The 17,374-nt window shown below is 34.5% G+C and overlaps 2 protein-coding genes and 2 long non-coding RNA genes across 5 annotated transcripts in view; 3 read left to right on the top strand and 1 right to left on the bottom strand.

Annotated features, from left to right (window-relative positions):
• The window catches only part of LOC127847187 (uncharacterized), a 150,298-nt gene that overhangs the window by 31,342 nt on the left and 101,582 nt on the right, over positions 1–17,374 (top strand). Inside the window, exon 2 of the mRNA XM_052378910.1 lies at positions 3,513–3,878. Coding sequence (XP_052234870.1) covers positions 3,513–3,878 — 366 coding nt within the window. The remainder of the gene's footprint in view (positions 1–3,512; positions 3,879–17,374) is intronic.
• Positions 7,229–8,437, bottom strand: LOC127847230 (uncharacterized). The gene is made up of 3 exons (XR_008033872.1): positions 8,301–8,437; positions 7,700–7,766; positions 7,229–7,408 (listed from the first exon to the last, which is right to left on the bottom strand). It is a non-coding gene; the product is annotated as an uncharacterized LOC127847230 (long non-coding RNA).
• On the top strand, positions 9,627–13,957 carry LOC127847218 (zinc finger and BTB domain-containing protein 41-like). 2 transcript variants are annotated; one of them, XR_008033862.1, is made up of 4 exons: positions 9,627–9,745; positions 10,729–10,811; positions 12,093–12,188; positions 12,440–13,957. XR_008033862.1 is itself a non-coding variant. In XM_052378972.1 (3 exons), the coding sequence occupies exons 1-3, from the start codon at positions 10,737–10,739 to the stop codon at positions 12,740–12,742; spliced, it is 474 nt and encodes a 157-aa protein (XP_052234932.1). In that variant the 5' UTR covers positions 10,647–10,736; the 3' UTR covers positions 12,743–13,957. The 2 variants fall into 2 exon arrangements, 1 of the variants encoding a protein (XP_052234932.1); XM_052378972.1 differs by lacking the exon at positions 9,627–9,745 and having other exon boundaries at positions 10,647–10,811.
• Positions 14,100–17,335, top strand: LOC127847227 (uncharacterized). Its single transcript, XR_008033869.1, has 3 exons — positions 14,100–14,306; positions 14,625–14,720; positions 15,001–17,335. It is a non-coding gene; the product is annotated as an uncharacterized LOC127847227 (long non-coding RNA).

Here is a 17,374-nt window from a genome sequence, read left to right as displayed (position 1 = left end):
TTACACATTAAAACAGCCACTAGTGAACAATAGGCTCAACCTGTTATTTCTGCCGATGTCTGCGCCTGGAAAGCGTTTTTGTGTTCGCCTTGTTGATGCTGGGCTTGAACCGTTGCGGCGCGGGTATGAAATTGATCTGGTTATGTTTGGAGCATGCCAGATCGCTGTTCTGGACGGTATGTGTGGGTGCAACGTGGTGTTTAGGGTGAGCTGATGGCTTTTGAAAACTCAAGAAGTCCCAACCCTCTGTCGTTGGTCTCTCCTATGCCAAATCTACATTGTTCAGTGGGCTTAGGTCAATCTTTGCGGAGCCCGTCTCCTTTCCAAGACCCTACAGCTTGTCGTACGAAACGTGCCAGCCCTCTCACTTCGTTTCGCCCGCCAGCTGAAGCGGTTACCAGGGTGTGGTTTGACCAATGTCCCGAAACAATTCATTCATTTAACAAATGTTAAAAATCACCTGAACATTTATCCCATGTTTCAGACAGAGTAATGGGCAAAAGATGTTTAATAATAAATCAACTCATAAATTTATTGGTGTTTATTGCACAAAGCAATGATCCACGTTAACATACTGTAGTTGTCAAAACTGTCGATTTAATGACCTTATGACATTGGAATAACTTCGATACAAATAGTTATTCGCTCTGCTTAATGTCATCCTCATTGGGGTAGTCCAATTCAAATCCGACGTGCTCTAGGCGTTTCCGTTATTCGATATCACAAGAAACTTTTCGACGTTGTTGTTCTTATTGAGTTTTATTGACGACAGCATGCCAATAATTTCATAATTTATTGAACTGTTTTCGGCACAGGTGGTCATACTTCGTGGGTTGATTAGAGGCGATTTAACGGCTATGGCGTATGTTGATATGCGTTGTTGTTTTAGTTCAAGTGCTAGCTGGTGGTTGGTTTGATTGTAAACCCAATCGACAGGCGGCGCCCAAGAGGCTCCATGAGCACGATTCATATGGGTGCTTGAAATCTCTTTCCTCTGCTCTCCTTGTGGGATTGGTTTTGCGTTGAAAACCTCCGTATTTATGCCTACTAGGGCTAGACTCAACGTCTCCGCATGTGAGAATTATGGTTCACATTTCAAGGCGAAAACTAGTTACAATCCTACGTTTCACATTTGTTTAAAGCACAAACATTCTAACTAATTCAACGCACACGTTCACTTGGTTTGATTAAACAATAGATTCGTAATCTCAAGAGCTCGGTGTTTGTTACCATTGTCAATTTATAGATATAAATACAAAATTACAACGAATACGTCATAAGGGAACTCAACTCTGTTGGTGATTTTTATGCTATATCAATTGGTTTAAATACTTGTTGTTGTTATTTTTAAAATTATTATTTCTACTTAGTGCGATAATTTTATTTAAAGAAATTTAAGTTTGTTTATTGTATATGATATGCTACTTTACAAAAAAGTATAATGATAACAATGTTAACAATATAACATTTCATTTCCGACAAATTTACATGCTGTGAACATACGAAGGAATTTTTTAATACTGGATTCGAACACATATTATATGTTACCTGCGTGAACTTTCATACGATTCTGGATTAATATAGACGATCTTACGCTCATCAAAGAATGAATCCACGTTCGCTTAAATACGCTCTGCTTCTTGATAGTAGAGCATGTCCAACACTTGCATTAAAATATACGTTACAGACTTTTGATCTGCCATAAAAAAATACCGGATTCTTACAGTATTAAAAGCGTTATGGCACGAATGTAAATACACACATAAAAACCGCGGAGGTACTGGAACAGAACAGGGCCTAGTATCAAGGACATTTTTCAATTGTGTAGCTTTACTCAGAAGGTGGGTTTTTAGTTTCCACTCAGCTGAGCACTGACAATGATGTCAGCTGAACAACGAACTCAAATCTAAGATGTAGTCAAACTCTTCTGTTATTGCTCTAACAAAGGGTTGCGTCAAATTCAAAACCTCTCAAGAAATTCGTGAACACCAAGTTGGGCATGAAGTTTAATCTCAACTCAAAAATTGAGAAAAACCTCGAATTAGAGTCAGAATATTGATTCAGTACGTTCGTGATACTTAGGTCGGGCCCGTGTTGAAGAAGCATAACCACTCTACCCGTACACATGAAATAGTATGCATTTTCGAAAATGAAAACAAGTGTGCAAATAATTATTTGGCATATAGGATACTATGCCACCGGGGCAGGACACTTAATTTATGAAAATGTCAGTTTCGATTTACCTTGTAGGATTTTCACTAAAGCCAATATTTTAAAGTGTACCATAGTGAGATTTTTCTATGAACAGTAATGTTGCTCGTTTAATATTCTTCTACGCTATAGTATATGATATACTTACAAGTTATTGCCAGTGAAATTCAACTGCACACTTAATGAATGGCAATTATTTTTTTTTACAAATCGGGCTAACTGCTTTGATGTTCATCCATAGTTTTTGAAATTAAAAAAGACTCAAAATTGAAGAATTACTTTGCTATATGAAACTAAATGATTTTCTTAAAGGGTGACAACATTGAGGCAGCAACACCCGAATTAAACTACACAAGAAACCTAACGACTCCCTTTGTTGACACTTTTGTGAACGAAATGGACACCCAATTCAGTTATTTGCAGACTAAGGCAGCCATGGGATTGAAGTTTATACCTGAACAAATGTGCTCCTCTCCTGTCAGTGCTAGTGACCTTGAATGGTTCAATGATGATCTCCCTTCCCCTCAGTCCCTGCCTGCTGAGATGCACTTTATATGGCAGGCTAGGTGGAAGGGTGTACCCAACCCACCTACCACCCTTCAGGGCTCTGTTGCACATTGTGATTCCCAGCTATACCCCATCAATTACACTGTTTTGTCCATATCATGTGTGTTCCCTGTCACATCATGCGAGTTTGAAAGGAGTATCAGTGCCCAAGGACTTGTTAAGACAAAACTAAGATCATCAATGTGTCAGGACAGGTTTTCCGCTGTGTGCCTGCTTTCCATTCATAGGGACATGGACATAAACATTTTAATGTTGTACCTAAGTTGACCTAGTAGGATATCCAACAAGGTTCAATAGGAGGTCCACCCATCTAACTCTGTTAAAAAAGTTATGGATAAAGATAATGTCTCCCACCACTTTAGTGGTTTGAGAGACATTTGATTTACCCCTGTGTGTCTGTCTGTACGTGTGTCTGTCACACTAGATGTGTGAACTCAAGTTCTTATGTGTTTTACATGCATTTTTATCATGCAAAATGCTGATTAGATAGCATGAAATCGCATCATTTTAAGGTGCAATTTCAAAAAAAGTTCGACGACGGAAGGGGACACCCCTCCCGCACTCTCCCCTGTTGAGCCCCCCCCCTTGGAAAATTTTCTGGATACGCCTCTGATATCAATTCTAATAAAATATAATTGTGTCGAGTAATTTGTTAGCAATATAATTTAGAATGTTATTTAATTATTACATAATTAAGTCAAATATTTATTTTAATTTATTTTCTTTAATTTCAGTTGCTCAGAGAGTGGTTCTAACTGGAGATGGGATGCCACCAAATGGAAGTACTGTACCAGCGGGAAGTGCACTGACATTGACATGCTCGTGTTCACAGAATGCAAATAATGTTGCATTTTGGCAGAAAAGCCTGACAGACGTATCACCTATCCGAAGAATGCGGATGTTCATAGACAACACTGGAATCTGCGTAAAGTATCCATCGAATCCGTCATGGCTTTCATCTTGCACCTGTGTAAACCAAGAGGTGTACACGTGCACAGTTGAGAGGATCGAGATAGCTAACAATAAAGATGTTTGGACGTGTCATTGTACATTTGCGGCTTTTTTTGCTGTTAGCAATGCGCTAACAATTGAAATAGCAGGTAAGAAATTGTGTGGTCTGCACATTAATAAAATGTTCATCTGAGGTTACCACAAGAAATACTGTGTATAACTCACACCTGTGAATAATAGACATCTGATTTTAGAAGCATTTTAATAGTATATATCCTCCAAAGTGTACTGCATCAGTGATACAAATTCACTTTTTGCAATTGGATACCAATCTAGGTCACAATCTAGGTCACATACGTTCAAAACCTTTTTACCATTCTAATTATACATTAAGCTTATGTAAGCATGTGGACAATTTTTATTCAAATTGCACATATGGTTGGCAGAAGGTACTCCCCTTTGACTTCAATGTTATTAAAAACACTTCAATTCACTTGTGTGTATTAATTAAGTGTTATTGTTGTTTGAGGTTCGATTATTTGTATGCCCCCTTTAAAATTAAGAGATATAAAGCAGTCGCACTGTATATGTGAATGTCTGTGCAAAATTTCATGTGTAAGCCATAACTTCACCATATATTGATGAATTTTGAAATAACATAACATATTTCCACTATCGTAAGACGACGTGACGCACGTAGACTCGTTGCCCTTTTTTAAAAGCATGGTCCCACTTAATGGTCAAATGACTAGGTGTACTAAAGGTTGACAATGACCCTATGGAATGTATTAACGAAAATACCTGGATAATTATTTGATATGTGTAGTTTTGAAAAACATGCATTAAAACCGTTAAAACATAAATGGTATGGTTGCCATGGCAGATAAATGCATAGTATTGTCAATACAAGTATCAAATGTGAATTGTTAGCATAGATATTTACATTATTTAACCTCCGATTCCATGGTAACCATTTTTTGCTTAGACAAAAACATATTTATTTAGTGTACAAATCTTAATATTTATCTGTAGACATGTTTCAATCGCAGTCATTATACTCTCAGAAATATATAAATAAATATTGATGCTGAAATATCGTAGTTTAAACTACTACACATATGTCTAAGTCTAGTGTGAGCAATGTTTACTTTTCCACTGCCTATATTATAGTATTTTGGGCATACAGATGACGGCGGGGTTATCGCTGATCTGAAAGAAGATATTGTAGGTTTTCTTGTTGTGTCTATATTTAGGCCATTTCACAATTTTATTGTAGATGGAAAATACGATCCACTGTATGACGATAATCGAGATTGGGACAAAGAGTAATTCTCTCGATTTCTTAGATTGTAATTTTATATACTACCGACATTTTGTGGAAATAGATTTAATAAATAAGAGGGTGTTAATTGAGAGTGCATTTTATAAAAACGTTACTAGCTTTTTCTTTTTTCTGCTCGTGGCTAAGGGCTCAAGACCAGATTATTTATATAAGTTCTCTTTACTACAGAAGAGGATTAGCCCACAAGCAATTCTATCAACTTCCACTTGTAAGTGTTCAAGCCTATTGCTTTCATAATCAGTACAACCGTCCCAAACTTCACTAGCATATTTTAAGATTGGAAGAATAAAGGTTCGATAAATTGTAAGTATGTTGCTTTTCGATAGTATATACTTAAGTTTTCGAAGAACATTAATTTTATTTGAACAGGATTCAAAAACAGTATTTCCATGGTCGTTTGATGATGATGACACGGTATTTTGAAATTGCAGTTTTAATGCGTCTCCAGATAAGGTCATCATCATCATCATCATCATCAGCAGCAGCAGCATTATCATCATCATCATCATCATCATTATTATCATCATAAATCATCAATCATAAACCATCGAGTATAAACCAACAATCATTATCATCATCATCATCATCACCATCATCATCATCATCATCATCATCATCATCATCATCATCATCATCATCATCCCCTTTACCGGTCTGGCCATTGGTGGGAAATGAGCGACAACGATACAGAAATCCTCCTCCAGTCATGTCTGTTATGTGCTGCTGAGAGTAATTCATCCATAGGAAGGGATGTCCACTCTCTCACATTTTCCACCCAGCTTTTCTTCTGACGGCCTCGACGTCGACCTCTCCCTGACATGCCCTGTAGAACTGTCTTGCACAGAGAATCGTTCCTGGTGAAGTGTCCAAACACAGCCAGGTTCCGTCGTTTGACGGTCGCCAGTAGGGGCTCTTGTGGGTCAACATTTGTTGAGGTCATTTTCCGGACATTCACATTTATACCCATTCATAATGAAACATGTTTAGCACAATATGTGACCAAAGCTGGGAAAATCAGTCTTGTGTTCAAAAAATCACATTTTGACTTTTTGGCAATTTTGGATTCTCTGAACATTGTAGTGCACAAAAATGATATAGATTTTTTATTTATCACATTCAAAACTAATTTTATGACCTTCCAAAGTGATCAACCCTACATTTTACCGTCACTAAAAGTTATCATTTAATACAAAAAACAACGAAAACATTCAAACAACAAGCACATTGTTTTATTACAACAATAATCTTTCCTTTAGTCAAATACATAATTATAGTGCAATAAACTGACAACAACATTATGGACATTTAAAATGTACCATTTGTGTTGCTATGGTAACCGATCTACATGTTAATAATCACCATTTCTGCATTGAAGTTTCTGTATCAAGATTACCATTTAATTAAGAAACAATTGCAAAATACAGTTTTCCTATTATCAAATTATTATTTTGTTGTTGTTATTGTAATAGAAAACTACAAAGTTTGAAGGATGATTTTGCATGGGATTTTGTTTGCCATATCAAGAATTTCATACCAATAAAACAGCTCAAACTATTAAAATGAATATTTATTTTCCTGTTACAAGACATAGTACTTACACACTATTTTAATTGATTTATGTTTTATTATTTTTATATTTTATTACATGGCAGAACTATATAACTGGATAGACCTATGGAAATGCAAACAAGGTTTATCAAGAAGGATCATGCAGGTCACATACACCATACTGTGTGATAAGGAATTTACCTCCACTTTGACTATCAGATGCCAAAGTGCCAATCTGGTGTAAACTTTGTATGTCTTATCAACATAAAGCTTAGTGTGATGAATTTGTGCAAACCTGAAATGTTAAAAAATAATTATTAAAAAAGGTCAGGCTACAATTTAGAATATGTATTTTGTAGTAATTGACTGACTTAAAAATGTTGACTCATTTCAATATATAATTTTAAGAGAATTTTCCTTTTGGGATTGATACCAGAGTAATTTTTTAAAACATATTTACTACATATCAACATGCTTTACCATTTTGCAATTGCATTACTGCAACAAATATTTTTAACAACAGGTTTAGCTAAATTAATTTCTCAACATTAAAAAAAGCTATCAGAAACACAATAACTAAGGGCTTGTTATTACCTACAAGAACTCTCCACAGAAGGTACCAGATGACTATGTTGTTTTTATTTTGGCCGCAACAGTTATCACACTGAAAGTGAGCATGCTGTTCACCAAGACCGTATGTGTTGAGGTAGTGGTGAACCTGGCTGACCACAGCATTTGCACCTTTACCATGTGACTGGCCTTCGTTTGCGAGGTAAAACACCTGCTTTTCTGTGAAACAGAAGACTAATAAATAAACCATAATAACTTACTAGAGATACCCAAATAGGTTTTTTTTCCAATTAATTAATAGGTGGTTTGAAACATTTAGATAATGCATGGTTATTGTCTTATCATAAAAGATTGATATTAGACGAGAATGATATCCTCCAGACTACACACGCACACAAACACGCACACACACACACAACAACAATAAAAAGTAAATAATCAATTGGTAGTTGATTACATTTAGACTGATTTAGTTTGTGGATAGCAATGGTATTAAATTAATTCAATTACCAGATTCTTCACAGCTGATTCCATACACCTCACACTTCCTCAGGGTCTTGAAAAATAACTTCCCAACCTGTAGAATATCAAATTATTGGTTATTTATCTATATAACACTTTTTTATTATAATAATTATTAATTAAATTTGTGCCTAAACATTTTAAAAAGTCAACCTTAAATGTGTTTTGTTTATCAGCTTCTGCCACATGAAGTTCAGACTTTTCAATAAACACAGTATCTGATGTTTTTTGACAGCTTCTACATCAATATCAATATCAGACTCATCATGGTTTGACTCAAGGTCATTTTCATAATCATCAACCACATAAAACAAATCTTGAGTAGCGGGGTAAGAAGTTTCAAAATAAAGTTCATTTACATTCGATAAATCATTTAAATTTAAAAACGAAGTGTCCTGGTCTTATGAAATTTCACATGGAATAGTGTTGGTGTTAATAAATTGAGACATGATATTTTAAAGTCAAATTTAAATCTTCCACCATTTCATGTAAACAATTCAGTTGCTATCGTACAGTTTACTTCCGGGTCAAACTTGCGAGTCGCGAAAGTTAATCACAAAGCCAAAATACACATATAGCTTTCACTTACCTATTTAAAGCATGTGGAAATATAATTTCCGAACCTTCTTCGATTGAAGACATCCATTAGTACAAGATGTCATTTTGATTTACAGCGTTTAATAGCCATTGTAAATGAACACACTACGAGACAGGTTGCGCTACCTGTGAACTGCTCAAACGAAACAGTGTCTTTCAATGGGAATAATTTGAATTAAATAAGCGGATTACAAACCACCAATTGTGCCAGTGTTTAAAGGACATATTCATGCTATATTGTGGAAATTTTCAAAGCATGTCATACATTATGAGCCGAGAAATTGTATGAAAAAGACGAAATATCCAGCGCATTTTCGTACAAGATTTTTATCTCGCGATTTCCCGACATAAACGTCAGCGTACAAAAGACTGATTTTCGCTGACGACGTCACATATGTAGTTATCATATATCTGCTGAGTTCAAAAATAATGTCGGTCCTCTTAAATGGTTACCGGTGGATGGAATTTTCTTATATGTCTATTATTGAACCATGTAGAAAAATACCTGTTCGGACCAGTTAAGCTCCTATGGGTCTCAGGTCTGTTCATTTCAGCCATATGTCGTCTAGTTAATCAACAGATGTAAAAATATGTAAGCAATATCGGCTTAAAACCACTGGACTTGTATTATTATTGATTACACTAGATGACATAATTATGCATTCATATAATATTCCTTTTTTAAATCTCGAATAATAGTTTATAATCATGTTACAACGAAAATACTACAACTATGTTATCCCCCTCCCACAACAAATAGATAAAAAATAAAAAAATACTACATTACTATTACATACCATATTGTATTATTTTGACTAGATTTATTCTTCCTCAAGGTTACTTGTAGTTTTTTGTTTTGTTATCTTAAGACAATCGACTCATTCAAAGAAACATGTTCTGATCATTTTATTCATCAGCACTTTGTGTTATTTGATACACACAAATCTACTTCGGGTAAACCAACATGTAAGTTGTTATTATGGTGTATGTGGTGGTTGGGGTGGGGGGGGGGGGCGGGGGCTATGCGTTTAAGAGTGCAGTTTTATTTAGTGTTTGTTATTTGTGTGTGCGTGCGTGTGTGTGAGTTTGTAAAACCTACCAACCGGGGAAAATCGTATGAATACACACCAACAAACCGGGGAACACCTTCCAACCGGGGAATTCCCCGGTTGGTTTTAGGCGAAAATCTCTAATCTACGTGAATGAAATACCAAACTGTCAATTTAAATTAGAAATCCAACGCCTTCCCCGATTAGCGGGTTTGTGGCATGCACAAAATATACACGAATCTTCACCATATTACAATCGAGTGTGTATCCAGGCTTATAACAGTTCCCCGGTTGCGCTGTTTAAAAATCATACACTCGGTATTTATATCATTTAGTGAAAGTCAGTTGGAAAAATGGAGTTTCGAGCGAACAAACGCATTAAACTAAGGTAAGTTTTTTAATTATGTTTATAATTTTTAATTACTATTAAAAAGCGCTTTTATGTAAACGTTAAAGTAATACTGGAAGACGAATTCTAAAGATCGATTTATATAAATACATAATTTGATTACAAAGCTTGTTTTACGGTGCATATTTCAAGAATATATTTTATAAATATACGTTAAACAAAGTAGAGCTCTAGGCAGTTTTTAGCTCGACTATATATATACAGTGGAGCTATCCTACTCACCCCGGCGTCGGCGTTAGCATGAGCGTTAGCGTGAGCGTTGGAATGTTAAAGTTTGCGTACCACCTCAAATATTGTCTATGTCCCTTGACATATTGCTTTTATATTTTGCATACTTCTTTACCAACATGACCCCAATCTATAAACAAGAGCAGACAACTGTAACAAGCATCTTGTAAGAATTATGGTCACTTTTTTGCCACTTAAAATATGCATATTATTGATAAATCTTTGTGAAAGTTTACGTACCACCTCAAATATTTTCTATGTCCCTTGACATATTGCTTTTATATTTTGCATACTTCTTTACCAACATGACCCCAATCTATAAACAAGAGCAGACAACTGTAACAAGCATTTTGTAACAATTATGGCCCCGTTTTTCCACTTAAAATATGCATATTATTGATAAATCTTTGTTAAAGTTTACGTACCACCTCAAATATTTTCTATGTCCCTTGACATATTGCTTTTATATTTTGCGTACTTCTTTACCAACATGACCCCAATCTATAAACAAGAGCAGACTACTGTAAACAGCATTTTGTAAGAATTATGGCTCCTTAGTGATTTTGTTATTACTACACATGCCTAAATACATATTATGTATATCATGAAATTAATGTAATTTGTGTACAAGGAATTAATGTCAATGTGTTGTACTAAATGGTTTTATGAATAACGAACTTTTTAACTCTGACTAGATTATGTGTTATACCATTTTTTATTGTTGTTGTAAATAGGCAACACAATGACTACTAGATCTACGGACAGCCAGGAACCAGGACAAACAACATCCGTACACACGGGAGAAGTCGATGAGACGGTTTGTAATATTTCACTATGTCGAAGCTACTAAGGCGTATTTTCTGGTTTGGTTTAGTCTTCAGTGAAATAGGCGTAATTTTGCCTTAAATTATATTGTGCCAATATTTATTCCGGGTGATGCTAATTGGTATTTGGGCTTAACATAACACGTACGTCGATGATCATTATATTAACATGTTATGCGAATTTTAAAAGAATAAAATATTGTTTACCAGTTGTAGTGACTTTGAACTACTTGTCTTTCAAAATCTTCATATACACAAAGAATTTAGAATATACACCTGTCAATGAAACTGGTGCGCATGTGTATTAACCACTGTAGTTTATAAACATCGACTTCATCATAATCACAAAAACGTTAATTATCGCTTATCCAAGAAGTGTAATATCATTAATTTTAATTTTCAGTGTAAGACTTATACGCTGCCAATTACTGTGTATGAAACTCTGAGACATTAAGAAATTTAACTTGCGTGTTACATATGGTCATTGGTTGATATTTCATCTTAACGGCAAAAAAACAATAGCGTCTACTCGATATTTTGCTATACGATACATTCTGACATGGGTAAGAAAAGATAGTTCATTTTACACCAACCACCGCACAATACATACATGATTTACCGTGAACCACAGTCCGTTCACCAGTTCTTTTTTCTTCCAACACATTTGTCCAGAGAAGTACAATACCTTTCATTTAACCGTGCATACATTTTGTCTTATTAGTATCTGTAAAAAAATATTCCTTGTATACTTTTTCGAACTTTGATAACATGTTTGAAACAACCTGGTATATGTTAAGACTTGCTACGTCGGTGTATTCAGCCAATCTTTAAACAAGCTTGATACGTTCAAGATAAATAATCAAAGATATGTTAAATTTGAAACCGTTTTGTTGAAATTGATCATTTAAATGCAACCTTTAAAAATGTTTTATGGGTGTTTTTCAGTTTGTTATTATGTCGACAAAACAAGCTATCAATCTGTTTCAAATCTTCCCCAATGACAGTGAACGGCAAAAAATAAAACATGTGATGTAAGATCAGCAAAAGTAAACTATTTTGGACGAAGGTGAATTAAACTTGTATTATACCATCGGTTGCAAACATTTACACAAAATTCTCATGTCACTTAGATTTTCTACATCTTAATAAAAAGCCACATGAGTGATGATATCAACTGAAAATGCTGCTACTAAAGAATTGCAATTTCAACTGATACTAAGTAACGTGGATGTATGAATCTTACTCTATTATTGTCTCATTGAATTGTGTTGCAGAGTACCGAAACTAAAGAACATAGCGACACTGCACACGAGTACAATTCACAAGATGCAGCAGAAAATATGTTGAACAGTGAATCATCGGATATCGATGTACGTAAACTTATAACGATTTTGTGATTGCAATACAGTACACACATTTAACATTTTATCTATGATTATATATAGTTCCGATTTTTTTCAAGCTCTAGTATCGAACTGTAATTAAGACATGCATTCTGGTAAGTGTTATGTTACACTTACACATTTTTATGGATGTAGTTCACCAACAACAAATTATGATGTTGTGATATTTTCATATTTTTATATGATCTCACACACAGGAAAGCAACTTTATTTTACAGGATAGTGACAATGACAAAGAATATATTCCGGAAGAAGGCGATGCAGCGTCAGATGAGTCGATAGTTGTCGAACTCATACCAAACATTCAAAGATTTCAAAAGAAGACAGCGTCAACACTACCTCCTGTTGAATCCTTGCAATCTCGTGAACGTGACGAATCATCCGCAAAGGCACACAAAACCAACATCACCATCGCTCAAACAAATAACAGTGAATACAGACATTACGATAAGAGATTTTATTGCATGTTTTGCGAAAAGGCTCAAATAAAACTAAAAAAAACATTTGCTTTTGCAGCATAAAGATGGGCAAGATGTGAAAGATCTATTAAATACGGAAAATTCAGCAGAAAATAAAAAGATGTATGAAAAAATAAGGAACGTAGGGAACCATCTCCATAATGTTAAAGTATTGCGAGATGGCCAAGGACAGCTGTTTGTGTCATACAGACAAAGTCACAATCAACGCGTAGCTGCAGACGAGTATGGACCTTGTCCTTACTGTTACGGGTATTACCCGAAGAAAATCCTGTGGAGGCACACTCAAAAATGTAAGTTTACAATGCGGCGGGATCAAGAAAACGACTCGCTTTAGAGAGCAGCCTGCTATTACCAAAATCAAAAGAAGGAAGCACTATTTTAAGACGAGTAATCGAGTCCATGAGAAACGACGAAATAAGTCGCAAAGTCAAAAGTGATAATACAATCCTTGCATTCGGTGAAAAACTCTGTACAAAAAGGGGCCATGATGAAAAGCAACACAATTATATTAGACAGAAGTTAAGAGAAGTTGGTAGATTGCTGAAAGACATGCGATCTTGTCCAGGCAATGTTGAAAAGTCTTTGGAGAATTTCATGTATCCAGATGCTTTCAAATTTATTACACAATCTTGCAAAAACGTTGCAGGCTTCGACGGAAACACCAATACTTATGCTACACCATCATTAGCCTTAAAGATTGGCACAACGCTTCAGAAATGTCTAAAAATTCTAATTTTGAAAGGAATCGAAACAAACAACCAGGATCTGCAAACAAGGGCTGAGGAGCTTTCCAAACTATTTGAAATTAATTGGACGGATGACGTGTCTTCCAATGCCTTAAGAACACTTCATGAGGCTAAGCAGAACAGTCAGAAAGAACTGTTGCCATTGGCAAATGATGTCAAAGTAATGTCTGAATACTTACGACATGAAGCAGAAACACATGCAAATACCTTACAAGAATCAGCAAGTGATTGCGAGAAAAGGCAAGCATGGCATAAGTTGTCTGAAATCTGCTTGTGTTTAATCGAAACGATCAGACGATGTGTCAAAATGACAGTCGAAGAATATTCAAAAAACAAATTGACAAATGACGATGGAGAATTAGATTGATGTTTAACAAAACTGGAAAAAAACCTGTGCCGTTATTTTTACCGTACAGAGATTATTGCAAAACGAGGTCGAATAGCTGCAGTACTGTTTCCAAGACAGGTGAAAGAAAATATCGACCTGCTCATACGCAGCAGAAATTCTCTAACAAACTGTTTAAATAGTAAATATCTTTTCCCAACAAAATCTGCATCATCGCATATTCGTTGGACAGATGTATTACGTTCAAATGCAATTGACTGTGGAGCTGAACATCCGAAAAGGCTTCGTTCTACAATGACTAGGCTTTTTAACTTGTCTGAAAATGAAATAGACATTCTAGCTAAATTTCTTGGTCACGACATTCGGGTACATAGAGAATTCTACAGATAACCAGATGGAACCATGCAGGTTGCCAAAGTCAGCAAGCTGCTCATGATGATGGAAAATGGGCAAATTACCAGAAATTCTGTCAATTCGCTAGACGATATTGATGTGGACGACGAATGTATTGTAGGTATGTCGCATTTTTAGTGTTAAATTCATACAGTAAACTTAATGTTATTAATGGGCTCATTACCGAACTTGATTACCTAAAGTGATAAAAAGAATTACAAACATTTTCTGAAATATACTTGTGTTATGCAAGGCAATTATTTTTTATCGGAATTTAAAGTCTACACTCATTTTGTGCTCAGTAAGGTTTACATTGGCTACTTCTAATTTTTCAATTTCAATGCACTAACTGCATATTTATTTGGTGTGCTTCGGTTGTTTCCATCATTGTTATATTATAAACTATATATAATTTTTGATCTTGTGATTTACACGACAGATGAACAATATTCTTCTGAATTATCAGAAAATGAAAATACTGAAGACCTTGAAACTCTGCTTCCCAGCACCAGTCAACCAAAAATAACAGACAAAGGTATGCATACACATGTGAATGCATTTAAGTTATGTATCTCCAAGTTTCTTATGTTTCTTAGAACATGATTTGCTTACATGTAATTGTTTGATTCATTAGGCAAAATAATGTTTCCAAATTTGTCGTGTGACATCGATGTCATTATCAGGTGCCGTAAGTACCTGGACGCTTTTGTCGTAATTTTGCTATGAAAAATTGTACTGAAGTATATATATTTAATATGGATATCTTACACATGGCAGTTAGCGACGTCATATGGTGTTTTATTATCCATGTACAGAAAAGGGTACTTCAAATACCAGGAGAACAAAACAAGCAGCCAAAAAGCAACGGAGTGAAGACGAAACCAGGAGCTGTTCACAGACACTTAGATCGTTTTTTGATAATTGGTAAATTACCAGGGAAAAAATCATTACTTGCATGTATTGAAAGTGAGAATGACCTTCACAACAGAAGTTGGAAAAATGTCAAAGACTTTTGCATAAATTTAATTGAAACAAAAACGCGACGGGGACTTTTAACTTAAAAAAATATAACACATATAATGCACGTTTAGGAGAATACGTTAAAGGATGAAGTTGCCACATGTGTTTTGTGTGTTTTCTTGTTCTATATACTCTTTTCGAAAACGATATATGTGTGCTTATTGTATTTGAATGTTTTATTAATACGGTTCAGTCAAAAACGATATTTGTTCATAATCATATCGCCGAACAAATTAGGATTGGTATATAGTTCGGCCAAAGAGTGTTTCTTTGTACTTTCTATTACGAGTTTCTACGAGTTACTCACTATACAAGTTATTTTTTACCCCAAACTTGGTGAATATGAATGAATATAGCAATTATGATAACAAATCAATCTAGAAGGCTAAACGTTCAGAGAAGGCACACAAAAATTCAGTCGGATAAATGGAAACAAACATTTTGTTCAAGCATAACAAACAAACACTTTTAGATATGATAAGATAAATGTAAATAACATAAAAAAAACTACTGCTAAACTACTGCTACAATGTGAAGAATACAAATGAATATTTTGTCAATTTTACAAAATTTGTTTTGAATGACAGGTGTCTGACTTGCAGTTGAGTACTTAATAGTTATTTTAAAGTAAAAATTTACCAATATGTAAATTATTGCGTAAATATCGCACTAGAATTGATTAAATAGTTGTTAAATATTACAATAATTTCCTACACAGACTTTTGTGCATTTGTTTTGCGTGTAGATATTCACATTAACTATCAATTCACATATTTGCTTTGTGTATATAATTGGTATGTTTATTTTCAGAATTGAGTCACACTGTTATAATTTCCCTGTTGGTACATATTATTTTTAAGTTGGCACCAACAAGGGTCTAACAATTGATTCACATGTGCTATCCCCAGTAAGTATATATACTAAAATGTAAGTGATGCAAAATAATATTAAACTACGTGTTTGATAAGTGTTTGCTTTGGTACATATTTAATTATTAGTGTTTTTATAAAATGATAATGCTGTCAAAAGCAGCGATGATTATACGTGTATAACAACATTAATTATAACTTTTATATTGTTTTCAACAAATAATATATGGTTGACACATCGGCATAAATTTTCAGTGCTTAAAATACACTCTTTCTTTTATATTTTATGCAAAAATTAGGTACATAAGTTGGTTTACATAAAGGTAGTTTGAACAAAATACGTGAATTCAAATCTTGAAAAAAGGTGTTTGGTTTGCAAGGGAAAACTAAGCGATTGCCAGTGACTATTTTCCTTAAAATATAATCTGTTATTTCGACAGGTAGAATTTAATGTAAGTTCATTATTAACGTTAACCCGTTTTTGGCATTCTCTACTCAAACAAGTGCATACATAATGTATTTTTTTAATACAGCACATGTGTAATGGTATCACAGTTGTAGAATTGGAATTCATATATTATAACAATAAATACTGATCATTATTCAGATTGACCTACCGCCGTAGACTAAGTCACTGGCGCATCAAAATGCATTGTTATCAAGTCGTTTTGCTAGTTTACTAAACTATTTTGTTTCTCAGGCCTCGCCACATTCGTTGTGAAACGTTCATGATTGTTTAAAGTTACAGATTTTATTATTTTTGAAAATGCAATAAATGTATTTAAGACAATTTAAGTGAAGTGGAAGTTGCCCTGCGTGTGAATGACTTTTCTGATGTTTACCTGTTTCAGGGGATTAAATGCATGAGTTATTTTATAATGTCAGAGTAAGGACAAAGTAAATTTACACTACTCAATCTACATGCTTATGGGCAGTTCTACTTTTAGGATAAAAAACTTCATAGTACGTGAACATCGTGAATATTTTTTTCTGATGGAAAAAAGGAATTAAACAAATAAGCCGCCTCCCCCTCTCCTTCATTCGGTTTGACAAATAGCGTGGCCTAAAACAAAAACATTATTTTTTAGTTTTAAGAACGAATTGTATTCATTTGTTGATTAATTCACCATGATTGATATGGTATAATGCAGCACTTGCATGTTTGTAGTCGGCTTATAGCTAATAAAGTCATAAATGTATTGTTTGATTTGCGTTATGTCTAGTATGCTTATATTGATGTGAATAATATTTGAGTCAATCAAATGCGGCATTTTTGCAGAACTTATATAAGGTCATATAA

Source organism: Dreissena polymorpha, chromosome 10, assembly GCF_020536995.1.
Source record: "Dreissena polymorpha isolate Duluth1 chromosome 10, UMN_Dpol_1.0, whole genome shotgun sequence".
Taxonomy (NCBI): domain Eukaryota; kingdom Metazoa; phylum Mollusca; class Bivalvia; order Myida; family Dreissenidae; genus Dreissena; species Dreissena polymorpha.
Note: the sequence above shows the minus strand (reverse complement) of the source record. Positions and strands in the feature narration are given on the sequence as shown.